Source organism: Schizophyllum commune, assembly GCF_000143185.2.
Source record: "Schizophyllum commune H4-8 unplaced genomic scaffold SCHCOscaffold_2, whole genome shotgun sequence".
Taxonomy (NCBI): Eukaryota; Fungi; Basidiomycota; class Agaricomycetes; order Agaricales; family Schizophyllaceae; genus Schizophyllum; species Schizophyllum commune.
The window spans coordinates 576381-600526 of record NW_026089539.1 but is presented as its reverse complement, the minus strand read 5'-3'; the positions used below and the strand labels follow the sequence as shown (position 1 = coordinate 600526).

The following is a 24146-nucleotide window of genomic DNA, read 5'->3' as shown; positions in this document are numbered from 1 at the left end:
AATAGGGCTGGCGCTGTGCGCAAACGTGCTCCAGCTATGCTCCTTCTGATGAGATGAGCTCTCCGCGTGATTGGATGCCTTCCGCCTGTGCGATAGCACGGGTCCGCAGCCAAAGGTGACGCGAAAAGCTCCCATTGACGCCGAAGGCTGCGTCAAGGCTCGCCAAGCGATGGGGTGGGCACCTACCCCCTTCTCTGTCGAAGGTTCGGCGGGCGCATACGCCCGTGGAGGAACATGTGTATATCTTGGGATCTTGGCGAACACGATGGGAGGAAGGAAGCAAGGAAACATGTGGAATCGCCTTTTTGGGACACAAAGGAGGAAACGCGTGGCAGGGCACGTGCACCGGTGCTTCTTTGGTTCCGTGGTCAAACAAAAGCAGACTTCAATTGTTGTCGGCTTCATTTTGACTTCATAATCGCTCATACACAACGGTGAGGTCCTTGACTCTGACTGAAGCGGCAGTGAAGCCTGTCAGTGAATAGAAGGCTTGGCTTTCCCTCTGAATGGCGCGGTTGTCGATCGTTCGACGCAAACAAAACAAAGCCCTTAATCCCAAACACTGTCATAACATAGCGAGCATACTAGCGCAATGACCTTGTGCCCTTGTGCATCCGACGCCAAGGTAGCCAATGCAGCCTACAGTGCCTCCCTCTCCTCCTTTGTCAACGGCCTTGACGAGCAATCCATGATCTGCATCCGCGCGGCGCTGACTGCTGTTTGAGTACCGGTCAGGGACACAGAGGCGATACGAGGGACTAACTATGCGTAGCATGCTAGCTTCTCGTCGAGGTACTCCTCCTCATCTACGGCTCGTAAGCATCGCTTGACTAAAGAGATAATGAGCAAGGAACTGTACCTTCGTCATTTGATGGCTGACTCCTGAGCACAAATGCGCAAGACCCGACAGCCGTAAGCATAGCGATGAGCTGGACACCAGCATATCCTGCGGCGGCGAACATGGCGATGGATAGAAGAGGGCGGGCAGATAGATGATTGCGTCGAGAGAGGGAGGCAGTCGCGAACAGCGAACGAAGGACGTGACGACGAGAAGGAAGGATGTCAAGAATTATCTATGCCCAGCAAGTCGTGCAACGCCACCCGCAAAATATAGGCAGGGTCAGGGTCCGAGTCGGGGAGGAAGGGAAATGAAAACGCTGCTGCTCGCCTGCCCCGTTGCTCTTATATCCCAGATGAGCCCCTCCGAGGTTCCGTAATAGTGGATCACAGTCGGCGTTATACTAGATCACTGTCGCCGCCCCATTCAGACTCGTTGACGACGCGACGCGAAAGAATCCAACTGGGACGCAGCCCTGTGGGGAGAGTCGCGTCTGATGTGGCCAACATGAACTCCGAGGTTGTTGAGTTGCGCCGATCGCTGCGAGTCGCCGGCCTCCGCAACTCCCCCCCTGCGGGGTAGGACGGTGTAAACAAACACAGAGACGCGGAGGAACGAGTAAACAGACCACGACTTGAGCTTGAAGCCCGCTTGGAAAGAGGGAGAAGCTCAAAGGAGTACCTTATGAAGCTTCCCGTCATTTTGACTGGGTGTAAAGCATCTACGGTGCAGGGTAGGGTACCGGTCGGCGGCCTCTGGTAAATGTCGAGCTCATTCAGCCGCAGGCCCTGACTTCCAGCACGGTAAACCGGTAGACGATTGTCTCGTAGCAAATACTGCCAGCCAACAGCCTCAAGCGACGCCACAACCGCAGTACCGAGATCGCCGTGGCGGTGGATGATCGTCGTCGTCGTGGACAAGTCGAGGTTCAGTTGCCCACAGGTTTCCCACATCATCCCCACGTGTTCCGATCGGACCGACATCACACTTCGCTTTCCACGTGCCAAATATCACTGATGCGCCATCAGTGGCTGTACGAACGCGCAAGCGCCCAAACCTGCTTTGTCAGGCAAGTGTTATGCTTGACTCGTGCGTTGTCAGCGATGCATGGACTAGGACCTGCTCGAATGTTCCCCATCTGGACGCGCGTCCCCGCATACGCGTCCACCACATACGCGTACGGCTGACAAAGACCAGCGCCATGGACTATAAAACCTGAGGGGCAGGGTCCGTCTCCCTCATTCAGATCCTCAGACGCATCGGCCTCGACGCGCTTCGATCGCAGAATAATCACCGCTACAACTAGTACACCGACCACAGCAAGTACAGAGACTATGTTCTCTTCGATGTATCAACCCTCGCCATACTACCCGCTCCAGGCGGCCTACCACCCCATTCAGCCCCTCAGCCCGCGCGACAAGTACCTGGCGGCCGTGGCAGAGGCCGAGGCAGCGCGCGCCAGCTACCTCGCCGATGAAGCTGCGCGACGGGAGGAGGCGGCCCTCCAGCAGCGGCTCGACGAGCTTCGCGCACGTAGGCAGCGCTTCTCTGCCCCCGGTTCTGTCGACCCCCGCGATCGGCGCCTCTACGAACTTCGCCGCGAGGTGGAGGAAGAAGAGCGCATTCAGCGGGAGTTGACGCTCGCTGCTGAGGCGGAGCGTCGCGAGCAGGAGCTTGCGCACGTCCGATGGGAGATAGAAGAGCAGGCCCGCAGGGAGGAGCGGCAGCGTCAGATCGTTGAAGGAGGTAGCAGGGTACGTCGCCTGCCGTTACATCCTCATCAAGATGCTCACCATCGTCTACAGTCATTTCGGTCCTCTCCATGCCACACGACACACCCGCATCAGAGCCCCTTCCACCGTCCGTATCCTCATCATCAGCCCGTCGCTCGCCAGAGCCATCCTGCGATACTCGAAGTCGTGATCGATGAGCCCTACCAGGCGCCTACTCCCGACGTCCGACCCTCGATTGAAGTCGACATACAGGAGCTCCTTGGCCAACTTTCTGGCTTCGGCAGTGTGAATGCGCAGGAGCCCCTTCAACATCCGCCGCAGACCTCAGCTTGTGCTCCCCCCTCTGCACTCGCGAAGGCTCGGGCTGAGGCTTGGAAGGCGGCTGCCGCTGCTCGCAGAGCGCCTGCTACGTCCGCCAAGGCCTCCCCTTTCGCGAACACGGTTTGTTCTCCCTCGAACAAGGCCTGCCTCACCACTAACAAGCCTTGCCACCCCTCGAGCAAGTCTAGCGAATCGAGTTCCAGCCCTACCGGTCCTACCGCCCCCCAGCTTGACCCCACTGTCCTCGCCGACCTCGCCGGCCAGTTCCTTGGCACCAAGGTCGACCCGGCGCAGGTGAAGAGCGCGATGGATATGTTCTCGGCATTCGTGCCGCAGGCTTCGGCTGCTCAGGCGTCGTTTGGCGCTCGTGCTGCTCCAGCACCGGCTCAGGCATCGTCTCATGCTGCTCACGCACCGACTCCGACTGCAGGCCCTGCAGAGTTTGGCGGTCTTGAAGGTCTCCTTTCGACTTTGTTCGGTGGTGCTCAGGTATGTTGCTTCTTCCCCTTGAATCGCACAAAGGTGCTGACTTGACTCCTCAGACCAACGCTCAACCCCAGGCGTCTTCGTCCTCTGCTCAGGCATCGTCCTCGAAGCCTGCGACCTCTTTTGTTCAGCCTTCTGCCTCTGCTGCCGCCCCATCCGCTAAGCCATCGACTACTGAGCCTTTCAAAGCCTCCCCCTTCGACCCCCTCGCGCCCCTCCGCGCGCAGCTCGCGAGCCGGCTGAACACCGAGGAGGAGGCCGAGATTCGCGACACGATGCACGCGATCATGCTCTCGCTGCAGGACCAGGAGGAGAAGTTTAAGGCTGGATCAGCGGCTGCTGGCGCTGGTGCTGCTGGGTCCAGCGGATCCAGCTCCGGCAACAAGGTCGACACCTCCAGTAAGCCCGACATCACCGTCGACACCACTCAGGCCAAAGGCAAAGGCCGCGCCTCCCCCGAGCCCCCGCGCACGCCGACCTCGCAGGACATCGCCGCCTCGCTCGACACGGTGCGCAACATCGACGCCGCCTTCGCTGCGCTCGCGGGCGACTTTGCGTGGCCCTCGGGGCTGGACTTTACGCCTGTGAGCTCGAGGGAGGCATCTCCCACACGTTCCTCCGGCGACTACGCCGCGCCGGTCGACGATGCCGCCTCCACTTCCACTTCTTCTACCTCCTCCCCCCTTTCCAAGCTCGCGTACACCGCGCGCAATCAGCCCGTCCGGTTCTACGAGCAGTCGCTGAGCGGTCTACTGTCGCAGCTCGATGCCGTGGAGAGCTGGGGGTCGGAGGAGGTGAGGAGGGTACGGAGGGAGGTGGTCGGACGCGTGGGGCGGGCGTTGGAGGAGGTGGAGGGCGAGGTGGAGGGGAGGTGGGGTGTGTGGGTGAGGAGGGAGATGAGGGCGGAGAAGGTGGAGAGGGGCAGGGAGGTGCCAGCGTCTATCACTGAGGAGACGAAGGCCAACGCCGACGCTGTCAAGGTCGATGCGAAGGCGAAGGAGGCGGACGCTGTCAAGGTCGAGGTCGAGGCAGCGCCGGAGCCCGAGTCCCAGGCTCCATCCGTTGCGGAGTCGGTCGTCACTATCCGTCCCGCCCCGGCTCCACAAGCCTCCGAGGAGTCCACCGAGACTGTCGATGCACCCGTTCCGGCCTACGACGACAAGGAAGATTCACCCACCGTCGACACCACTGCTACCTCTGATGCCTCACCTACCTCAACCGACGTCAAAGGCTACGAGGTCGAGTCCTCAGACGGTGCTGCTCAGGGCGCCAACTCTCCCGCCCACCCCGAGGACGCTACTGCCCCATCCGACGCCGACGTGCCAACTTCGCCTTCGTCGATGTCTTCACCCTCCGTCGACACTTTCCTACTCCCTGCGGAGCCCGAAGAGGCTCCTACGAAGAAGGTCGCGCATGCGGAGGGTACCGATAGCGACTGGTCGGAGGTGGAGGCTTAGGTTCGAAGAAGGAGTAGAGACTTGGAACGGACATAGACTGGATTATCTTGACCCTCTCGAACTCGTGTATCGTATCTTATTGTGTAACTAATCATGACTATCTTCCACTTATTCTTTGTGCGTGCGAGATGGGTCTCAACTTGTCCTCAACTTCCAGGTCAAGGATACCCAGGCCAATTACTGAGAGCCTTCAAGTCAGCAATCAGGCCTTCCGGAACGACCTAATTAGGCCCGTAACAAACAAGAATCAACATCTACAACGTCCTTCCCCCTCCATCAGCCTCGTTTGTCTTCTCCCCATCACCCCCATCTTCCCCGTCCACATTTCCCTATCTCATCGTCCATTCTCTCCCCTCACCTCCTCAACGGTCGCCTTCCCGCATTACTAACAGGTTTTCGCCCCGCACCTTACGCGCGTTCTGTTCACCGGAGACGCTTAGACCAGCGCACCCCGCATTTCCCCCACCCATTACTATGGTCGCAATGGGCGAATCAGTCGACAAGTATCCCCCGACGAAGCTAGGAGAGTATGTCGTTCTCGAAGACATTGCGGAGGGAACGTTTGGACGGGTGAAGAGTGCGTTACTCGACATTCACGAAGTTCCGCTGACGAGCCCCTTCCCCCTCAAAGTGGCTCGGCATGTCATCACGGGACACAAGGTCGCGATGAAGTACATCCCCAAGGAGGCTATCAACAAGGACAAGAACAAGACGCGCGTCCGCAAGGAGTTTGAGTACATGCGCGCCCTCCGACATCCTCACATCATCAAGCTGTGCGTCCTAGCCCTTCACCTTGCGCGCTAATTGCCTGACAGTAGACCCAGATACGAAGTCATCTCGACCCCAACGGACATCATCTTCGTCATGGAGTACGCAGGGGGCGAGCTCTTCAACTACCTCATCAACAACGGCCGATTACCCCTCGAGCAGGCCCGGCACTTCTTCCAGCAAATCATTTCCGGCATCGAATACTCTCACCGCCTCAAAATCGTCCATCGAGACTTGAAGCCAGAGAACATCTTGCTCGACGACGACTTGAACATCAAGATTGCCGACTTTGGTCTCTCCAACCAGATCTCTGACGGCGACTTCCTCAGCACGAGTTGCGGCAGCCCGAACTATGCTGCACCCGAGGTCATCATGGGGGCGGTGTACGCTGGGCCGGAGATCGATGTCTGGAGTGCAGGCGCTATCCTGTATGTCATGTTGTGTGGTCGTCTGCCGTTCGAGGAGTCGGACATGACCACGCTCTTCAACAAGATATGCCGTGCGTGCTCATACAATGTTCCTTCTCTATGAGTATGCTAACTCCCCACAGAGGGCAGCTACAGCATCCCCTCCTTCGTTCCTCCCGAAGCCCGCAATCTCATCACGCAAATGCTCACCGTCGACCCCGTCAAGCGCATATCTGTCCCCGATATCACCCAGCACCCCTTCTTCACTACCAACCTGCCGAAATACCTCATTCCCTTACCACCGCCACCGGGGCCTGTCCTTGGTACCCTCACCTCCCTCGTCACCCAACCCAAGACCCTTGACTTTGAGGTCATCGAAGGTTTGGGGAGGATAGAGGAGAACATCGTCGACGATCTGGCCTCGCGCATGATCGGCGTCGACAAGGATGATATTTGGGAAGCCTTACGGCGAGACGACGGCATCCAGGGCAATGCGGTCAAGGTCGCGTATCTGCTCCTACGAGACAAAGGCCGGATGGGCAAAGACAGTGAGTATATCCTACAGTCACCCGCGATCTCTACTGACGTCCCTCAGTCGCGCAGTTCGAGGAGCCCCAACGAGATGCTCAGCTGGCTGTCATGGATGTACGTACTTCCCGTTGCTTGCATCGTATGCATATGCATATCTAATATTCCATCAGCCGCGCAACCTCCTATCCCCCGCCGTCCTTAGTCCGAACGGCGGCGACGAGTCCAATCCCTTCGAGTCCGAGTTCGGGACCTACGACGACGAAGAAGAGGACGAAGACGACCAGGACGACCTCGAGTCCCTCATATCGCCCGCCCCCGAACCCCACCCCGATGTGAACAACTTCGCCGTCCTCAACTCCTCCCTCCCCCAGCCCCAGTCCGCCGCCTCCGATCCACACTCTGCCTCCGAGCCGCACCACCTCCAGTCGTACATGTCCGCGAAGCGCGCGGGCGCGGGCACGCGCGAGCGCGAGCGGCGGCACCGGACCAAGTGGCACTTCGGCATCCGCAGCCGGAGCCCGCCGATGGAGGTCATGCTCGAGATCTACCGCACGCTGAAGACGCTGGGGATGGAGTGGAAGGAGAAGAAGTCGCTGGGCGGGCTCGGGGGCGTCCCGCCGCGCACCTCGTCCGGCCGTGCGGAGCTCTCGCGTGCGCCCGAGCTGGACGGCGTGGACCTGAAGGCGGCGGCGCAGGTGTACTTTGTGGAGACGCGGGCGAGGGTGGGGGATGTGGTGGTGTTGATGAACTTGCAGCTGTACATGGTGGACTCGATCAACTACCTGGTCGATTTTCACCACAAGGGCTCGTATCGGGCGAGCACGGCGGAGGGCGCGGGGAAGTTCGATATGGCGCCGGTGGGCGAGCACCACCATGGGGAGGTGCGGCCGTGCACGATGCTGGATCGGAAGGACAAGGACCAGGGGGCGAAGGAGGACGAGGTGGTGTCGCCGTTTGTGTTTATGGATGTGGCGTGCCGGTTGATCTTGGAGTTGGCGGGTGGAGGCGAGTAGAGGAAGGGAGGCGGCGAGCAAGGATGGCGGGAAGCAGTGAGTGGAGTCAGCGGGAGGAGAGTGAGGAAGGGATGATCTATACTGTATCGTGTGCGACGGATGCTCTGTATTGCTTGCTTTCACATTTGCTGTGTATATTAGCCCACTACATCGATTGACTGTGCTTTCCCGGTCAATCGCTATCAAACAATACCATTCAAGTTTGTATCTGTTCTCGAGTTCGACGAAGGCGCGATTTGTGCGAGATAGAATGAGAGGCTGAAATGAGAAATTGAGAGACTGGGAAGGAGTGTCCGAAAGGCATGATTAGACTATGCAAGCGACTAGCTATAGTAGGGTAAGTAGAATATATACACCGATCAAAGGCATTCTGTGGGGAGTTGTTAGTGGCTGACTTGCTCGAAGGACAAGGAGACGACATACTGCGATGCACAATCCCCGGGCCCGACTCGTCATACTCCTGCTTCGAGCACCACATATTCTGGAACGTCGACAGCGACGCCAAAATCGAGCCGCCGATCCACACGCTGTACTTGCGCTCGGGCGGCGCGACGATCTTGACCTTCATGTTCGCGGGCGCCATATTAGAGAGCTCGCGCTGCATGCGGTCGGAGATGCCCGGGAACATGGTCGTGCCGCCGGACATGACGATATTGCCGTAGAGCTCGCGGCGGATGTCGAGGTCGCAGCGCTGGATGGAGGTGTAGCTAGGGTGGCGGTGAGTAAGGAAGGAGAGGGGGTAGCGGCTGGATAGGGACGTACACCAGGTCGGCGATGCCTCCGGATTCCATGCCGGCGAATGCGGGTTGGAAGAGGACTTCAGGAGCGCGGAAGCTGGTTGAAGACAGTAAGTCTTCGCAGTCAGCCCCGCAAGGCTTGTGCTTACCGTTCGTTTCCGACGGTGATGATCTGACCGTCTGGTAGTTCGTAGCTCTTCTCCAGTGCCGATGACTGCGCCGCGGTTACGAGCTCTTGGTCGAAATCGAGCGCAACGTAGCAGAGCCTCTCCTTGATATCGCGCACAACTTCCTTCTCCGCCGACGTCGTGAAGGTGTACCCGCGCTCCGTCAAGTGCAGCACCAATCGCTCCGTCAGGTCCCTTCCCGCCAAATCCAATCTCTGAATCGCATGCGGCAGCGAGAAGCCCTCGTAGATGGGCACCGTGTGCGTCACCCCGTCGCCCGAGTCGAGCACGATACCCGTCGTCCGCCCGGACGCGTAGAGCGATAGCACGGCCTGGATGGAGACGTGGAACGCGGGCACGTTGAACGTCTCAAACATGATCTGTGTCATCTTCTCCCGGTTCGTCTTCGGGTTGAGCGGCGCCTCGGTGAGGAGGACGGGGTGCTCCTCGGGCGCGACGCGCAGCTCGTTGTAGTAAGTGTGGTGCCAGATCTTCTCCATGTCGTCCCAGTTCGTGACCGTGCCGTGCTCGATGGGGTACTTGAGCGTGAGCACGCCGCGCTTGGCTTGCGCCTCGTCGCTGAGGACGATGAGTATAGAGGATGAGAGCTAGAACTTCCCCGGCTTACCCGACGTATGAGTCCTTGTTGGACAAGCCGACCATCACACCATGGTGTCGAGGGCGACCAACGATAGAACTGCAGCGGGGTCAGCGAGTGGCTTCGGGCGGTTCGCTTAGACACGTACGGGAACACAGCACGAGGGGCGTCGTCGCCTACGATTGTGAGCTGATGTGAAGCCCCTGTTCATGCTAGCACTCACCAGCAACTGTAGACATTATGAGTTTATTTATCAGAGGAGCTTGAATGAGAGGTACTCACATCCTGCTTTGCACATGCCAGAGCCATTGTCGATGACCTGCGCCCCGTTTAGCTTGTTTAAGGATGCCTTCAGGGCACATACCACTGCCTGAATCTCGTCGTCCATGATTGATAGAAAGTATCCGAGTGGTTAGTGTGTGGGCGGAGGGTGATTGTAGCGAGTAAACCCCCGGACCCAAAGCCGACTTTTATATGCATTCCCGCGACGCCGAGATCGTTGTGGGGCACTGCGGGGGGTGCTGCGAACATTAGGAACATCGCGAGCTGAGTACGCGCAGAAACGGGTCTCGGTTGGCGCAGTGGCGAGCAGGCATAGTGAAGGCAAGCGCAGAGATGTCATTCGGTTAGCCCTCGTACCGAGCGTCAAATCGTGATGACGGGGGCTGCGCGTGACTCACACGTTGTTCGACTCGCGTGGGCGCAGCCGTCCATGTCATGCGTTCTGGCAGGAGGGTGTGCGCTGTGCACGTTTCATGGTCTGGACGTGGATATCTGTCTGGCTGCGCGGACTGCGCGTGATTAATTTTTTCCGAAGTGCCCTTGCGTGGTCGGAGTCGAAATCACTTGCGCTTTCGTCGCTTCCTGGTCTTACCCTCTGCGACAAGCCGGGCAGTCCATGCACCACATCCAAAGTCCATTATAGCTCGTTTATAACGCACATAAGGTAGAGTAATATCGAGCAAGGCCGATACAAGAAAATCCGCCCAAAACATTACCTATCTCCCCAACGACTATAATCGCCCCCCTTCGAGCCCTCGGGCGTTTTCGCCGCTACCCCATCCGCAGAAACATCCTGAACGACATCAACGTCATCGAGCAGAGTACGAGATCCACACGGCACATCTCGAATTTCCGTCTGCATAGCAGCAAATTCGTGTGCGTCCATGTGGCCAGCATTTGTGCTCGTGTCGACGGTCTGTCCAAAGGAACGCGTCGTATCTCCTAGACCGGGAGTGAAGCGAAGAGTCTCCTTCGGCTCGCTGACGCTAAGGTAAGTCTCTGCGGTGGAGCGCTTGGTGGCGACGAGCAGGACGATGAATGTAGGATAGATACCCTTCGGAAAAGCGATCAGCGCGGAGGCTGCAGTCAGATAACCTTCGTAGAGACGTACCGCGATGGTGTGGTAAGCGGGCTGAATCACGCCGTATATGTTGATTTTGCCCTTGACTGGCTCTTGGAGACCAGTGACGAGGAAGAGTACCTGATACTGCTGCCTCAGTAAACTACAACGATGACAAACGTCCCCGACTCACCCAGAGCGCGCAGTACAGGAAGCTGGTCTCGACTAGCGCAAGAAGGGTGCCTTCTACCCTATTTAGGCGAGATTGGACGCCGAGGCTGGACTTGATGTTGCGGCGGTAAGTCCTGAGCAAGCGAAGACATCGGCCATTAGCAAGGTGATATGAGCTGAGATAGAGGATTAGGCTCACCAGAGACGTATTCCCATGAGTACTGTTGCCACAAAGTTCGTGGCAAGCAGCGGGACAGTAATGGTCAGAGTGCGCGTCAAGGCCGACTTTCCTTTGTCGCCCTGCAGTGTCCACTGCGCTTGCCATACACTGTTGATTATTGTTCCTGCTGCATGTTGGTCATCAATATGCTGCCCAAGTGGGCTGGGATCGGATAAAGGTACGCACCGACACTCCCGCAAATGCAGAGCACAAGCAAGAACCGCGCCGTCCGACTGTCCGGCCACACCACCCAAGCCCGCCACACGACGATCAAATCACCGACCAAGTACTGGCAGATCTCGTGAGTGGCCAAGTGAGTGGCCAAGGGACGGTTGTAGAACTGCTCCGACTTACGTTGAACCGATGGCTGACGTTCATGACGATGTTCATCCGGTGGAAGAGGGGAATTAGACGGGATGCATTACTGGCGTTGGTCGTGAACTGGATGACGAAGACTACGGTCTGGTCGACGACACCGATTAGGGAGGAAATGAACAGGGCCACAATGGCTACGGTCAGCCATCGAAATCGCGACTTCGAATAGCTATGTAGAGACCGTGAGTTGACTGATTAGTGTGAGAAATTCAAAGCTGCTTGCCTCAGCATAGAAACCGCAGCGATGAATAGAGCGGCTTGAACACCTAGATTGAGCGAGGTCAGAACGCGGTAAAAGATGATCTGCGTGCATCAAAACTTACCGAAGAAGCAAAGGTTGACCGCCGTCTGGATGGCAATCGTCTGCTCGTTAATGACTGCCTGCTGGTTCAAAGGCGCCATGGTGAGCTAGACCCTACGATGGGCGTCGGGACCGCTATGATGGGCGTCGAAAGCACCAAGCGCTTACCGCCCGTGCGACTGTTATACACGCTTCAGACGCACACTACCACCGCCACGCCGCGCTTCGCGTGCCAAGCCCCACGCCGAGGAGAGCAAGATCAGCGAGCAGAAACAGTCTTCCTCCTCATTGGCCGGTATCTGCGGCTGTGGCATCGCCGCGTATCAGGTGTGCTCCCCCGAGGTCTATTCGCCGCGGAGCGCGGATTGCTGTGGGCATACGAGTACTCATAGGGTATGTTAGCAGTCGCTCAGCCTTCTCGCTGCAGTCATGGGAAGAGGTCCTTAGGGGAGTCCAGCGCTTCGAGTTCAAGGAGAGTCAGGTCATGATCTGTGTGGGCAAACTGATGATGGGCGTTAGTTCTAAAGCGGTTCGGCGAATGCCGTGCCATCATCTGTGATACCGTCACTTGACATCAACGACCGTAACGTGCGCAGAACTCTGACCCTCGACAGCCGCCGGTCTTTCCTGCTCTGCAAACAATCAAACACTGTACCCCCTCGTACTTTACATGTTATGATCGTGCACGCAATTCCGCAGGATCCCCCCTCAGCGGCCGCCGTTGGAGACGCCTCAAATGTCTCTCAAAGGAGCCTGCATTACTACTTCGAGGACGGAGATTTGGCCATAAAGGTAACCGTCACGCCCTCATGAAGACTTCCGCTATGTCATGCTGAACGTAAGATACGTCTCACTAGGTTGAAAACACGCTATATCGGATTCACTCCTTTCACCTGCAAAGGTCAACCACGCGCCTTGACTGGCTCCTTGCAGCTTGGAGAAGCACTCCTACTAGATCAGCAGAGCACGGAGAACCAGATGTAAAGCCAATGCTTCTTCCCGACGTCAAATGCAAAGACTTCGATGGCTTGCTCTGGTTCTTCTATGAGTCTGGATACAGCTGGTAAGTGCCTCGTCGGTCGACTACTCGTATTCTGGAACGCTGAAAACCACTAGGAGCGATGAGGCGGACACATCCATGAACGAAATATGGAACAGCGTTCTGCTGCTCGCCGAGGAGTTTGAGATGGAGCAAGTCGCCAGGGTCGCCTGCCACGCTCTCGCTCGCGCCCGCGCCCTCAATGACATCCTGAAAATATCCCTCTACGTCAGGCACAAGATGCCAGACGACTGGGTTATGGAGGCTATCAAGCATACTATCTGCCGCAAGGAGCCCTTGACCTTGTCGGAGGCGCGCCTGGTGAAAGGCGACATGGCTGCGCTGCTCGCCCGGTCGCGCGAAGAATGTCTAATGGGGTCCCTCGACCCCGCCCCATGCTCCCAGCCGACCTGCTCCATCTGTTCGATAGTGACCCCGGGAGCGAAGGCCATCTGCCACAAGGGCATCCATATCTGCCGTAACACGGGCAACTTGATGCCGCACGCAATGCCGTGCACCTCGACGCCGACCCCGAGGGATATTGCGGCGAGATGCGCGAAGCGATTGATTGCCACATTCAAGGGTGTGTAGGACTCAACTCCGCTCGTGCGCCTTGTCCTGAGGCTCATCTACAGTGGAGAGCCCCAGGAAAATGGGTAATGCGATACTCGAATCGCGAAGCAGGCTATGGGGCTGTCAGAGCGGCGATATATTCTTGCAGGTCAGTTCATCGGTATCTGCCCTCAACTTGGCGCTCATGCTGTTACCAAAGGTTGAGGGTCATCTCTTCCGTATGCACTCGTATCATCTCAAGCGGGCTTCCCTCGTCTTCTCGGACATGTTCAGGCTACCTACATCGCCTGCAAACTCGGAAGAGGGCGCGACCGAGAACGACCCCGTCGTCCTCGACGTGAAGGCTGAGGACTTCGAAAACCTACTCTGGTTCTTCTACGACTCGCCATACGAATGGTATTTCCCTCCCCCCATCACCCTCTCCCCCTCTTCTTCCTCCCCACTCACTTACCTCTTCACCCAGGTCCCCCACCCCCGACCCCACTTCCCTCCCCAAATGGGAGTCTGTCCTCAAGCTCGCCGACATCTTCGACATGCGCGACGCCAGCGTCGTCGCCCTCCACGCCCTCGACCGCGCGGGCACGCTCTGCGACGTGCGCAAAATCGCCCTGAGCGTCAAATTGGGCCTCGGCCGCAACTGGGCGTGGGCGTCGATCAAGCGGCTCTGCACGCGCGAGGAGGCGGTCACGATTGAGGAGGCATGCGAGATGGGGCCGGCCATGACGGCGTCGATAGCGCTGGCGAGGGAGACATTGTTGAAGAAGGTGCGCAAGGTGGATTTTTTGTGAATTGCGCTGCTGATGGAGGTGGACAGGGCAAGAAGGGCAAGGTCGAGGAGACTCTGCGAAGTTGCATACCGGATATAGGCGTGGATAAATAATGCGCGTCCATGATCTACCTACGACACCACGCACACGAACATCCGTGCCGACCGAATCTATATTATAGGCCGTACCCAATCTACTGAACCGTGTATACAGTACGTATACTCCCTCTATTAAGGATTACGATCCCAATTATACAGCGCCATACCGCCGCGACCATCTCCATCTAATTAGTAGACAAATCTGCGTAATCTTAAGCAACCTGCGCGCAAGACAGCCAACCACAAACATACCTCACAAAACCATCGCCATCGCCGTGTAGATCGCCGCGTCGGCGGACGTCTTCACGATCGAGTCGGCCTCCCCGTCCCACAACCACTCCATCATCCATCTGAACATCGTCTGGCGAAAGCCGCCGGATGGCGCAGGTTTAGACTCCTCCGCGCTCTCGACAGCAGCGCTAGTCCTCGTGAACCCGGACAGACGCAGAGACCGCAGTCTAGGAGTGATCTCGCCGCGTACAATTTCGAGAGCGTTGCGCCCGGGAAGGTCGGCCTCCAGATCGCCTATATCCCTCTGCGGGTAGAAGTCGTTGACTTTGGCGACGACAGTGTCCCGCAGCGAGTGAAGGTGCCAGGCAAGTCGTTCGCGAGCGGTAGACCTGTTGAAGCGGTGCTTGAGACGCTGGACAAGCTGCCGGCGCAGACTTGCAACAGATACGGCGGTAGGAGGGGGAGCCACATCGGCCTTGGCGACAAGCGAGAGGGGTCGAAGGCCTCCTGAGAATCGAGGGCGGGAGCTCGCGGCGTCAGAGACAGTGCGCCGAACTTCCGGCCGCTTCGTCGCAAGGTCCAGGACGCGACCATGCTGATCATTCGAAACTTGCTGTGAGTAGCGATTGAACTCGAGCGTCTGCGAGTTTTTATATCCGATGCTACGACGAGCCTGCTGCCGGAGTGAGGGTGGTGCACATATCGTCGTAGGGCGAGGCTTTCGACCAGAGCGCGTGACAACCTGAGAAGCGGAGGGAGTCCAGGTTGGCTTTGGCGAGAAGGCTTCGAACTCGGAGCAGGTGGTCGCCGGCGAGGAGATGTCCGAGAACTCGGAGCAAGAGAACGCGGGCGAGTTTTCCGCGCTGGACAGAAAGCTTGAAGCGAGGGAAAGCCGACGAGAATTAAGGCGATCCGGTACGACGCGCTCGACGCCGTCGATCGATACGATGTGGACGCCGTGAGACAGCTGTTTGCCTGAGAGCCCGTGGTTTTCACGAAGGGCGGAGGCCTTGGAAAGCAGAACATCGGAGGTGTGCTGGAGGTACGTCAAGTTGCCGATGATCTACGAGTCTGAGCATCAGTACGGCGAAGACATCGACAATGTGTCTAACTGACCATGCTTGAGCGACGGATGTCATTAGGCGAGTAGATGGCCATTATAGTGTAAAGAGCGTATCGTAAAGATCGTGGAGAAATAGATATGTGCAAAGGCGAGATAGTCTGTCTTGAGGATAGCAATGTGGTGGCGGGAAGCAAGGAAGCGACTGGAGGGTGCGGAACAATCGTCCTCGCGGCGCGTCACACTCACGAGGGCGTGACATGGGCGTCAGTGCCGCTCCCCAACGTAGTCTTGAACGTCATCATCACCGTCATGGCCCTCCAACGTCCTGAATATAAAGGGCATGCCCATGAGCAACGACCCCTCATTCTCCTCTCCCCACTTTTGGCGACGTAACCTATCCCACTTGTTTTCAACGTCCATCATCATGTTCCAGTTCACTGCTACTGCTTCTCGCACTGTCGCGCGCTCTGCGCGCACCTTGCACACGACTCCCGTCGCCCGCAAGACCGTGACGGAGACGGTCAAGGAGACGGCTGACACAGTACGTCTTTAGTTCGTCCCCACTGCTCAGTAACTTACCCACATCCAGTTGAACAAGAAGGTCGGCCAGACCCTCGCGAAGGGCATTGAGAAGGGCGAGAAGGCCTCGCAAACAACCAAGGAAACCATCAGTACGTCTTGCATATGCTATTGCTTGCAATCGGAGTGCTTAATGTCCTTTTAGACTCCACCGCAGCCTCCACTAAGCAGAAGGCAGAGGAGACCAGTGAGCAGGCAAGCCACAAGGCAAATCAGGTGAGCAACTTGCTTGTCTGTCATGGCGTTCATCGTTGCTCACGAAGTCATGTAGGCCGCTGCTGGCGCCCGCGAAGCAAAGGAGGACTTCAAGAAGAACGTCAAGGAGTAAACGGCAGGCGCTATGAAGGAGCATCTGCATCATCATCCAATGTATTTATAGGCCTTTTGCAACACGGACTTGCTCCTCGTGCACCTTTGTCTGTATCCCTTCATCGTCTTGTCTAATCATGGGCCGTGTAAGAAGACTAGCGAACGAGCATCGCAAGAAAGCGTTGAACAGTGATGACGTCGCATGACGTCACGCGTCATCGTCTATTGTCCGGTTTAGGAAGCTCTTGTACTTCTTGATCCCAACCGTCATCATGTACTCGCGCCCCAACACTGGTCGCCCGACGACGGGCGCGTCGTACGCGCCAAACTCGAGGTCGCGCCCCGCAACGAGTCGCCCATATACTGGTTCCAATCGGCCGTGGACCGGGCAAAGCACCAGTGGACGCCCGCAGACGGGTACAGGTAGGCCATGGACAGGGCAGACGCGCCCGGGAACGGGGCGTCCTGGGACAGCGGCGTCGAACTACGTGAGGCACGAAGCTAGCTACATCGTTGCCGTTCTGGAGGGACGCGGCGTCGCCCGCGAGGTCGGGATGGCCGCTCTGGAGAAGGATACCGGCCAGGTCGTGCTCGTGCAGGTGAGTATATGCAGTGGGCCGGGGTATATGCGCCATCTGGGTGGGTATATGCGTGCTGAGAACCGTTTTGTAGATCTCCGACTGTCCGACATACGTGAAGACGCTGCACCAGATGCACCTGCATCGGCCGGCGCTGGTCCTTGTCCCGGACACGTTCGTCGCTTCGGCGGATGGACAAACTACGTCGGGCGGCAAGAGGGTGAACTCAACTTCTGTGCTGGTAGAAGCCATCGAGGACGAGTTCCCTGGTGTACCCGTAGAAGCGGTTGGCAGGAAGTACTGGAACGAGACCAGTGGTACGTGCAGCGCGCCCGATTTAACAGCACATACTGATCGGCCGAAGGACTGGACTTCATTCAGCAGCTTTGTGTCGAAGACGACGAGCGCGCGGGGATACTGCTCGCGGTCGTGAACAAGTGCGTGCCTTACGAGCTGCATACATGCGCCTTCTGACTTGGGGGACTCCAGATACTACACCCTCTCAGCAGCAAGCGCGCTCTTCAAGCATGCAGAGCTCAAGCTCAACATCCGCTTCTCTTCCGGCTCCCTGCGCATCCGCTATGCGCCAGTTGAGGGCACGATGATGATCGACCCGGAGACCGCTCGCAACCTCGAGTTGGTCGGCAATATGACGCACAAGAAGTCCACGCACACACTGTTTGGGTACGTGCGCGCATCTCGTACCTTGTCGTACAGTACACTGACCCATCGATGCCACAGAACTCTCAATCATACCTTCACCGCGATGGGCGCGCGACTGTTGAGGACGAACATCTTGTCACCGATCACGGTCCTTCCGTCTATCGACGCGCGTCTGGATGTTGTCGAGGGTATGCCTATCGAAGGCGCATTAATGAGCACATGTTCAACGTCATCCAGAGTTCGTGAAGACGGAGGACCGCTTCAATGAAGTCAAGGACGCTCTGCGGGTGCTCAACAAGATGGACTTCGACAAGCTCATCGCTTCGGTACATCCTGCTCTTCCCACGTTAGTCAAGCTCATACGAAGCCTCTGGCAGCTCGCAGCCTCGGAAGCGCGCCCGACCAACAACGCGAAGCCCGCATCGACGAGAGTCACGCAGATGCTGAGCCTGAGAAATGCAGTCAAGACGCTTCCGCTTTTGTACAAGGCGCTCGAGGGCAGCCAATCGCAACTCCTGAAGATCATCCGCGATGTGAGCCATGATCAACATGTCTCTGTTTTCTTCCCTCATGTTCTCCCCAGATGCTCGGCGACGAACGGTTGACCAAGATCCAAGAACTAGTCGACGAACGTCTGAACGAGGATAGCACTCCGTCCAAGGTGCGCTCTACCACTCCCCTCCTGCCATCCCGCCTTCCTTTCTCCGTGTCTCCACTACTAACACCCTACTTAGGGCGGTATCGCCGCCGTCAACGCCCGTGTCTATGCCGTGAAAGCGAACTGTAACCGTCTCCTCGACGTCGCGCGCGAGACGTACCGCGAGAACATAGGGGACATCTTCCACCTCAACCGCACGCTGAGCGACGCGCACACGCTGCCGCTCGCGCTTGTGTACCAGGAGAGCACGGGATTTGTATTTACGATGAAGAAGGACGATTTGGAGGGGGAGTTGCCGAGGGGGTTCTTGAATGTGGGGCTGAAGAAGGGGAAGTGGGTGTTTACGAGTATGGAGTTGGTGAGTGGAGGAAGGCGGCGGCGGTCTGGGGGAGTAGGCAGGGAGAGATGCTGACGAACTGTACAGAAGAAGATGAATGCGAGGATGAAGGATGCGCTGGATGAGACGCTGTTGTTGAGCGACAAGTAAGTCACTTTCTTATATCAATAGCGCTTAGCTGACTTGCTTTAGGATTATCCAAGACATGGTCGCGGAGATTATCGTCGACGTAGGCGCGCTTTACAAGGCGTCGGAAGCGGTATGCATATCGTTAGATCACTAGTGCTTGAGTCCTCTGATTCGTCTTAGGTTGCCTTGCTGGACATGCTGTGGTCGTTTGCGCATGCGTCGATCAGTAAGGCTTAATTGTATTCGTCATAGCGTATTGACGCTTACACCCTTTCAGTTCGCAGCTATAGTACGCTCTCGCCTACAGCATTCTCGCGATCGCGACTCATGTCCACGCAGTCAGACCTGAATTCACCGGCACGCTCGCCATCAAGTCTGGCAAGCATCCGATCTTGGAGACCATCCAGTCGGCAGGCTCGGTCGTGCCCAACGATGTGTATTGCGACGACTCGTCGTGCTTCCAGATCGTGCAGGGACCGAAGTGCGCTGAGCTTCGCTACTTTGCGCCGATTCAGGGGAGCTGAAGACGTGTACAGCATGTCGGGAAAGAGTACTTACTTGAGGCAAATTGCGCTCCTCTTGATTGTGGCGATGACGGGCTGCTTCGTGCCAGCGGAGTATGCAAGCTTTCGGTGAGCGCTGCAGTTGCTAGTCGTCTCCTCGTTTATTGATGACCTGAAAGCATTCACGACGCGCTGTTGACTCGATTGTCGAACGACGACGACATTGAACGTAGTCTGAGCACGTTCGCCAGCGAGATGGCCACTTCGGCTATGATACTTGGTGAGTTGGTATGCGTCCGTCTGTCGGACTTCTACCAATGAATGACCAGGCCTTGCGACTCCGAAGAGCCTCATTCTTTTGGACGAGCTCGGCAGAGGGACCTCGCCGAGGGAAGGCGTCGGTATTTCACATGCAATTGCGGAGGCGCTCGTACGCCTGAAGGTATGCTCGAGTTGCTCATTATGTTGTATTCTGTGAAGACGACGTCTGACACACAATACTCGTAGGCTTTTGTCTTCTTCGCCACGTAGTGTTTTCTCTTCTACCGCGGCGTCTAGGAACTGACGCAACGACAGGCACTTCGGCGAGCTTACAACGACGCTCTCGAGGCAGCCGTCGGTCGTCAAGTGCTTGACATGGCTCATGACGCGTTATGTCTGCTGAATACCCCTCTTTTAGTCTTCATTTGTCTGTGCAACGGAGCCGACGAACCACCACAAACTTCGGTGTAACTTTCCAGTATCGGTGCGCTCAGCTACTCGTTTTCAATATCCATGGCTAAGTAGTCTTCAGTATCGTCGACGGAGCCCCTGAAGACGATAGCCACTACGGTTCGTCCACAACCTTTGAATGCTTCACCCCTCCGAGCACGCTTCGCGTCCAGGTCTCGAACTCGCCAGGCTAGCTGATCTACCGAAGGACGTCCTTACCGAAGCGAAGCGCGTCGCTAGTCAGCTGGCCGCTCTGCATGCCCGCCACGAAGAGTCTAGCGAAAGCAACAAGATCGCCATTCGGCGGAAGGCTCTCCTGCGGGTACTTGACCCTTTCTCTGCGCTCGTTTTGGCTCAGTCTCACTGCTTGCCTTTCTTTTGCGCTCTGCCATGCTTACGAACTGGCTCGACTCACCGCTTTCTGGTCGACTCCTCTGGCTCTCCGGGTTCTGCTTTGCGACCTTCTTCGTCGCCTCTTCACCCTTGCTGTCTTTCCCTACCTTCGATCTGGCCCCCACTCGCAGCTCCGCACGCAACTGATACAAGCCTACGAACACTCCGCTCTTCCAGATCAAGAACTTCTGGAATATGTCGCTCGCTTCCAGCGGGATATCGCCAAAGCTTTCGTGACGGTGCAGTGATTTATGAAGGCTCGGAATGAACTGTAAGCTGGCTATGGGACCCTGTCGTACGCCATTGATGAAAGCTGGACGGTACCAGACTGATAAATGAGTTTAGGGCAGCGGCAAACGACATGAAACTCTTCTGTGCGAGAGTATCACTACGGCCACACATACAATGGTCTACATTCAATTCCTCCATCACCCTATTCTGTCGCGCATTCGGAAGACGAACACGTAAGTACGCGAGAGCAGGTGAGGTTGTTGCCTGTCGTCCATGTCTACAATTCTGCAGAACGAACAGGTCGACTGAGGCAATACGAAGTCGGGCATGACGGGCAATCGTCCTTCCCGTCGATCCCGTCCCCCTGATTCGACATGCCTATCGCTAGGCCCCATACGCCTCACGCAATCCCTGGTGTGACAACCTGGGGTGCCGTGGCAAGCCAGGGAGTCTTAGCGTGATTGAACGGGTTGGCGAGTGCAAGGGCACCGTCAACCCTAGCCCCGCGTCGTGCGCCGCCCGCGCTTGCCAGTGTTCCCATTTCCTCGCATCGATTCGCGTATCTTCTTCGCGCTTGCTTTTGGTTACGAGCGGGCCGCCGAAGGCTTCTCCGCAATTCGCTTCGAGCGGCGCGTCGGTTCAGTCTGCGGACCAGCAGTGCGAGAGCGCTTGACCGATCGCTGCTTGTTCTCAGGGGCGGACCGCTTGCGTGGCCGGGTGCGTGCCCCAGAGCCGCGTGCAGATACCTCGCTATCCTCGCCGTCGGGCGAGAGGTCCATAGCGGCAGTGTCCTCCTCCGGCTGCTCTTCGTTGGATTCAGGTCGTGTCCTGCGCTTCTTTCGGCTCTCCTTCCTTCGCTCTTCCTCTTCGCGGTCGAGTTCTGCGAAGATCGCAGCTGCCTCTTCGGATGTGAGCCCTCCTCCTACGGAGGAGCCGCGAAGTTTGCGACGGGGTCGCGGGGGCTCGTCGGGCACAGGTAGGAAGGTGTCGGGGTTCTGGACATAGTGATTGCTGATCTCGCAGAAGGTCTTCTCCATTTCGATATATATGTCATCCAGGAAGAGCTTTGGGTCGTACACGATACGCTTGCTCTCGAGGGTGATGAATGGGGTAGTCAAGTCGGACTAGAGCTTCTCGTCGGCGTCATTTAGGCTGCTCGCAAGTTTGACAACCTTAGCGATCGGTGCACCCTGGCCGTAAAGAGAGTATAGATCCCGCAATAATTGCGAGAGCCTGGCCACCATGGTGATCGTATATGTGCGATCAGGCGAGCCCTCAAGTACGCCAGGAAATAGCTCTATGGCTATACTGCGCAGTAAATTGAGACGAGCGTCCGAGAGATCCGGAATAGACGCAAGCAAGGTTTTGGAGATCTTGCAAAATGTGAAGTCCAAGGCCATCCAGATAACAGACTCGAGATCGTGATAGAAGTTGAATGCAAAGTTCTCGGCGCCTTGAAAGACATCACCGAATATTTTCGGAAGGAATAGATGGGTTTGGTGTTGCACCTCGACGGCGATGTAAGCGGAAGTGCCTGTGATGGGATCGTGTCCTGTACCACCTGTGTACGGGCGCGCGTATTCCAAGTCGGTGATGAAGGTAACCCACTCCTCGAGTGCGAGTTGACGCTGTTTAGACTCAGATGCTCCATCCAGGGCCTTCCGGTAAAGGAGGAAGTTACCGGGGCTAACATCCCTGTGCAGGTATCCGGCGCGCTTCAGGTAGCGTAAAACTGCAAGAACGCTGGTGTTAGTACACGGCCAGTCGAAGGATCTGATCGATAACACACTCTTGGAAATCTGGCTAAGGGCGTGAAAGAATAGCGCAGGATCATCAACAGCGTACAGGTCGATGCATATTTGCGAGTATATAGTCCGACAGTGCTTCTTGTCATGCAGTCGGAGTAGTTCATCTGCCAGCGCTTTCGGGGCATGGCGTGGAGTATTGCCGGAGTCGGGATTCCGCCCTGTGGTGGCCAACTTGATCCGCGCGCGACGTGGCTTCGAGCCTTCATAGTTCTCCTCGCTCTTGAAGTCGTAGCGCTCGGCACCCTTCGGGGGCGCCGGGACATAGCCGGGTCCTTTGCCCTTCTTGAAAGTACCGACGTTCGGGTAGTGCACCACGCCGTCCTCCTCGATGCCAATCATATGCTTCTCCGCGTCGGGCCAGATATCGGCGTGCTTCCTCATCTCGTCCTTGATCGCCTCCTGTATAGAGCTCTCATCTGGAACGTGGTCGTAGACCCAGTAGTCACGGAGCACCTGGGTCTCTGCGGAGTATAAACGCTTAGTCGGATCAGCGATGTCCTTTTCGACCCTGCGAACTGCAAAGACGCGCATGGCACGGTTGTAAAAGGTCTCCGCGAACCTCTCGTTCAGGAGACGCGTTGTCTCGTATACCCTCGGCGTGGGGTCATCCGGGCGGTAGATGTCAAATTGGTACTGCAGATTCCCAGCCTTGTCCATGACGCGCTTGACGGTAGGGTCGATGCCGAGCGTCGTCAGTGGGGCGTACGTGTTGAAGAGGACGAAGTGAATGAACCAGTTGTGGTCCTAAACGACGTTGATCAACGAAGTCGGACACGAGATTGGGGCGCACGTACCTTGTATATGTCGAATGGCTCCGTGACACCAGTATGGGAACGGCTGTGGTTCCACATCCGCATCTGTGAACTCTCGATGGTGAACGTCCAGACCGTCGTGCGCCCGACGTCGTGGTAGAACATGTGACCGGCTTGTCCGAGCACCTTCATCTCGTTCTGTGAAAGTCGTCAGCTAAAGTGTTACCAGATGATCCTAAGCATACGCACATCAACTATCTGGTTGGGGCCCAATTCCAGCTTGCCCTCGCCAGTGCAGGTGACGTCGGCCGTGAGTATCACATCGTCCTCGACTTTGACCGAAGAGTTGCCCACGGTCCCAGCAGTCTTCTCGGTGACAGCCGAGGGATACCCTGAGTGCACGCGAGCGAACAAGGCACCGGCGCGATAAGACGAGCCGTCCACCTCCGAAGTGGTCGTCTTGGTGGGGCGACACATAAACCTCGTCGTGCGCTTCTCGCGAGAGAACCGGCCGGGATACAGCTCCTCAGCAATATCGAGTATACTTTCCACGACAGATTCCATCTTGCGGAAGTGAGCGTCCTCCTTGATCAGAAAAGCTTTCGTGCCGCCCTTCAGCGTACGATGCTTGGGCTTGGGCATCTGCGCCCACTGCTTGTAGCGGTTAATGACGCCGGTTTTAAGTGCACGTCGTTCAATAGCCTCGACTTCCGCCTCTGGGAGTTTCCATTCGGATGCGTAAGTCGCGTAGAAAGAACGCATGCCGCAGAATTTGGTCTTGCCAGCTGCGGCAGCGTCGATATAGCGTTTGCAGCTAGGGTAGAGAGCGTCCATGTCGGTTGTTGCGTACTTGATTTCGGAGACGACGCGAGAGTCCGTTCTGGACTGGGGAGTTGCTTCCTGCTGCTGCGACATGGTGCGGGGAGAAATGATCTGAACGTGCATCGTGCTCGTGAATAGTTTCACTTTTTATGCAACCGTCACAAGAAGGCTGAGGTGTAAAGACCAGGTGGGCAGAGCACAGGCGTGGCCAATGCGTTGATGGTGGCGTAGAACAAGGGCAGCGCGCCTTGTTCTTACACGTGGCATCGGCGTCGGCAAGCTCCGGAAATGCCTCCATTTGGAAGTAGAATGGTTGAACTTTCGGCTGCAAGGTCCTAGCTGCTTTCAGGCGATGCTGATAGGACCTCTCGCCCCCCTTCATTTGGAGCTATGACAAGGCTATCGATGAGGCAGATGAGTTCCCCGACAAGGAGCAC

General features: G+C 57.1%; 12 protein-coding genes across 12 annotated transcripts; 5 read left to right on the top strand and 7 right to left on the bottom strand.

Annotated features, from left to right (window-relative positions):
* Nucleotides 1-639: 639 nt before the first annotated feature.
* On the bottom strand, nt 640-962 carry SCHCODRAFT_02487308 (uncharacterized protein; the record flags this gene model as incomplete). Its single annotated transcript, XM_003038908.2, has 3 exons — nt 640-709; nt 764-830; nt 881-962. The coding sequence occupies 3 exons, from the start codon at nt 960-962 to the stop codon at nt 640-642; spliced, it is 219 nt and encodes a 72-aa protein (XP_003038954.1).
* On the bottom strand, nt 858-1745 carry SCHCODRAFT_02143269 (uncharacterized protein; the record flags this gene model as incomplete). The annotated part of the gene is made up of 1 exon (XM_050341919.1): nt 858-1745. A coding segment is annotated over one exon (509 nt), but the record flags the coding sequence as incomplete, so codon positions are not given.
* A 191-nt stretch (nt 1746-1936) lies between these two features.
* On the top strand, nt 1937-4953 carry SCHCODRAFT_02564327 (uncharacterized protein). Its single transcript, XM_003037567.3, has 3 exons — nt 1937-2592; nt 2644-3381; nt 3435-4953. Exons 1-3 carry the CDS (start codon nt 2173-2175, stop codon nt 4833-4835), a joined length of 2559 nt encoding a protein of 852 aa, XP_003037613.1. The 5' UTR covers nt 1937-2172; the 3' UTR covers nt 4836-4953.
* A 142-nt stretch (nt 4954-5095) lies between these two features.
* On the top strand, nt 5096-7794 carry SCHCODRAFT_02609536 (Pkinase-domain-containing protein). The gene is made up of 6 exons (XM_050344379.1): nt 5096-5412; nt 5467-5608; nt 5660-6102; nt 6154-6558; nt 6606-6655; nt 6712-7794. The coding sequence occupies exons 1-6, from the start codon at nt 5319-5321 to the stop codon at nt 7552-7554; spliced, it is 1977 nt and encodes a 658-aa protein (XP_050202030.1). The 5' UTR covers nt 5096-5318; the 3' UTR covers nt 7555-7794.
* On the bottom strand, nt 7751-9661 carry SCHCODRAFT_02683832 (actin-2; the record flags this gene model as incomplete). Its single annotated transcript, XM_050346763.1, has 9 exons — nt 9421-9661; nt 9339-9375; nt 9280-9285; nt 9205-9232; nt 9087-9155; nt 8441-9037; nt 8317-8388; nt 7978-8261; nt 7751-7881 (listed from the first exon to the last, which is right to left on the bottom strand). The coding sequence occupies exons 1-9, from the start codon at nt 9442-9444 to the stop codon at nt 7751-7753; spliced, it is 1248 nt and encodes a 415-aa protein (XP_050202029.1). The 5' UTR covers nt 9445-9661.
* A 282-nt stretch (nt 9662-9943) lies between these two features.
* Nucleotides 9944-11612, bottom strand: SCHCODRAFT_02609531 (uncharacterized protein). Its single transcript, XM_050344378.1, has 8 exons — nt 11488-11612; nt 11388-11430; nt 11144-11333; nt 10976-11078; nt 10769-10916; nt 10592-10703; nt 10450-10539; nt 9944-10392 (listed from the first exon to the last, which is right to left on the bottom strand). The coding sequence occupies exons 1-8, from the start codon at nt 11564-11566 to the stop codon at nt 10051-10053; spliced, it is 1107 nt and encodes a 368-aa protein (XP_050202028.1). The 5' UTR covers nt 11567-11612; the 3' UTR covers nt 9944-10050.
* Nucleotides 11613-12130: 518 nt separating this feature from the next.
* SCHCODRAFT_02143194 (uncharacterized protein) lies at nt 12131-14076 on the top strand. Its single transcript, XM_003037570.2, has 7 exons — nt 12131-12257; nt 12309-12528; nt 12582-13087; nt 13140-13225; nt 13277-13473; nt 13541-13841; nt 13892-14076. The coding sequence occupies exons 2-7, from the start codon at nt 12455-12457 to the stop codon at nt 13955-13957; spliced, it is 1230 nt and encodes a 409-aa protein (XP_003037616.1). The 5' UTR covers nt 12131-12257; nt 12309-12454; the 3' UTR covers nt 13958-14076.
* SCHCODRAFT_02609522 (uncharacterized protein) lies at nt 13712-15414 on the bottom strand. Its single transcript, XM_003038911.2, has 4 exons — nt 15290-15414; nt 14195-15236; nt 13890-14144; nt 13712-13839 (listed from the first exon to the last, which is right to left on the bottom strand). Exons 1-2 carry the CDS (start codon nt 15329-15331, stop codon nt 14196-14198), a joined length of 1083 nt encoding a protein of 360 aa, XP_003038957.1. The 5' UTR covers nt 15332-15414; the 3' UTR covers nt 13712-13839; nt 13890-14144; nt 14195.
* A 134-nt stretch (nt 15415-15548) lies between these two features.
* On the top strand, nt 15549-16226 carry SCHCODRAFT_02609519 (uncharacterized protein). Its single transcript, XM_003037571.3, has 4 exons — nt 15549-15777; nt 15826-15907; nt 15961-16031; nt 16087-16226. Exons 1-4 carry the CDS (start codon nt 15661-15663, stop codon nt 16141-16143), a joined length of 327 nt encoding a protein of 108 aa, XP_003037617.1. The 5' UTR covers nt 15549-15660; the 3' UTR covers nt 16144-16226.
* A 170-nt stretch (nt 16227-16396) lies between these two features.
* SCHCODRAFT_01186310 (uncharacterized protein) lies at nt 16397-20344 on the top strand (the record flags this gene model as incomplete). The annotated part of the gene is made up of 23 exons (XM_003037572.1): nt 16397-16440; nt 16525-16723; nt 16797-17019; nt 17067-17139; nt 17192-17386; nt 17444-17553; nt 17603-17691; nt 17743-17898; nt 17949-18026; nt 18100-18381; nt 18448-18506; nt 18553-18619; nt 18670-18715; nt 18829-18970; nt 19026-19121; nt 19172-19272; nt 19322-19434; nt 19500-19519; nt 19569-19619; nt 19672-19737; nt 19786-19823; nt 19877-20025; nt 20228-20344. The coding sequence occupies 23 exons, from the start codon at nt 16397-16399 to the stop codon at nt 20342-20344; spliced, it is 2514 nt and encodes an 837-aa protein (XP_003037618.1).
* A 567-nt stretch (nt 20345-20911) lies between these two features.
* SCHCODRAFT_02564305 (uncharacterized protein) lies at nt 20912-21569 on the bottom strand (the record flags this gene model as incomplete). Its single annotated transcript, XM_050343790.1, has 1 exon — nt 20912-21569. The coding sequence occupies exon 1, from the start codon at nt 21362-21364 to the stop codon at nt 20912-20914; it is 453 nt and encodes a 150-aa protein (XP_050202027.1). The 5' UTR covers nt 21365-21569.
* SCHCODRAFT_02564304 (uncharacterized protein) lies at nt 21248-23721 on the bottom strand (the record flags this gene model as incomplete). The annotated part of the gene is made up of 4 exons (XM_050343789.1): nt 21248-22059; nt 22117-22879; nt 22930-23085; nt 23137-23721. The coding sequence occupies 4 exons, from the start codon at nt 23719-23721 to the stop codon at nt 21452-21454; spliced, it is 2112 nt and encodes a 703-aa protein (XP_050202026.1). The 3' UTR covers nt 21248-21451.
* Nucleotides 23722-24146: the final 425 nt, after the last annotated feature.

Excerpts from the sequence above, each read along its gene's own strand:
- SCHCODRAFT_02564327 (XM_003037567.3), top strand. The coding sequence starts at position 2,173 with ATGTTCTCTTCGATGTATCAACCCTCGCCATACTACCCGCTCCAGGCG. Across the intron at positions 2,593-2,643 it reads TCGTTGAAGGAGGTAGCAGG|TCATTTCGGTCCTCTCCATG; the intron begins GTACGTCGCCTG and ends CATCGTCTACAG. Across the intron at positions 3,382-3,434 it reads CTTTGTTCGGTGGTGCTCAG|ACCAACGCTCAACCCCAGGC; the intron begins GTATGTTGCTTC and ends TTGACTCCTCAG.
- SCHCODRAFT_02609536 (XM_050344379.1), top strand. The coding sequence starts at position 5,319 with ATGGGCGAATCAGTCGACAAGTATCCCCCGACGAAGCTAGGAGAGTAT. Across the intron at positions 6,103-6,153 it reads GCTCTTCAACAAGATATGCC|AGGGCAGCTACAGCATCCCC; the intron begins GTGCGTGCTCAT and ends AACTCCCCACAG. Across the intron at positions 6,656-6,711 it reads CTCAGCTGGCTGTCATGGAT|CCGCGCAACCTCCTATCCCC; the intron begins GTACGTACTTCC and ends ATATTCCATCAG.
- SCHCODRAFT_02609531 (XM_050344378.1), bottom strand. The coding sequence starts at position 11,566 with ATGGCGCCTTTGAACCAGCAGGCAGTCATTAACGAGCAGACGATTGCC. Across the intron at positions 11,334-11,387 it reads GCTGCGGTTTCTATGCTGAG|CTATTCGAAGTCGCGATTTC; the intron begins GCAAGCAGCTTT and ends GTCTCTACATAG. Across the intron at positions 11,079-11,143 it reads ACGTCAGCCATCGGTTCAAC|TACTTGGTCGGTGATTTGAT; the intron begins GTAAGTCGGAGC and ends GAGATCTGCCAG.
- SCHCODRAFT_02143194 (XM_003037570.2), top strand. The coding sequence starts at position 12,455 with ATGCTTCTTCCCGACGTCAAATGCAAAGACTTCGATGGCTTGCTCTGG. Across the intron at positions 13,088-13,139 it reads ATTGATTGCCACATTCAAGG|TGGAGAGCCCCAGGAAAATG; the intron begins GTGTGTAGGACT and ends GCTCATCTACAG. Across the intron at positions 13,474-13,540 it reads TACGACTCGCCATACGAATG|GTCCCCCACCCCCGACCCCA; the intron begins GTATTTCCCTCC and ends CTCTTCACCCAG.
- SCHCODRAFT_02609522 (XM_003038911.2), bottom strand. The coding sequence starts at position 15,331 with ATGGCCATCTACTCGCCTAATGACATCCGTCGCTCAAGCATG. Across the intron at positions 15,237-15,289 it reads ACATCCGTCGCTCAAGCATG|ATCATCGGCAACTTGACGTA; the intron begins GTCAGTTAGACA and ends TCAGACTCGTAG.
- SCHCODRAFT_02609519 (XM_003037571.3), top strand. The coding sequence starts at position 15,661 with ATGTTCCAGTTCACTGCTACTGCTTCTCGCACTGTCGCGCGCTCTGCG. Across the intron at positions 15,778-15,825 it reads TCAAGGAGACGGCTGACACA|TTGAACAAGAAGGTCGGCCA; the intron begins GTACGTCTTTAG and ends ACCCACATCCAG. Across the intron at positions 15,908-15,960 it reads AACAACCAAGGAAACCATCA|ACTCCACCGCAGCCTCCACT; the intron begins GTACGTCTTGCA and ends ATGTCCTTTTAG.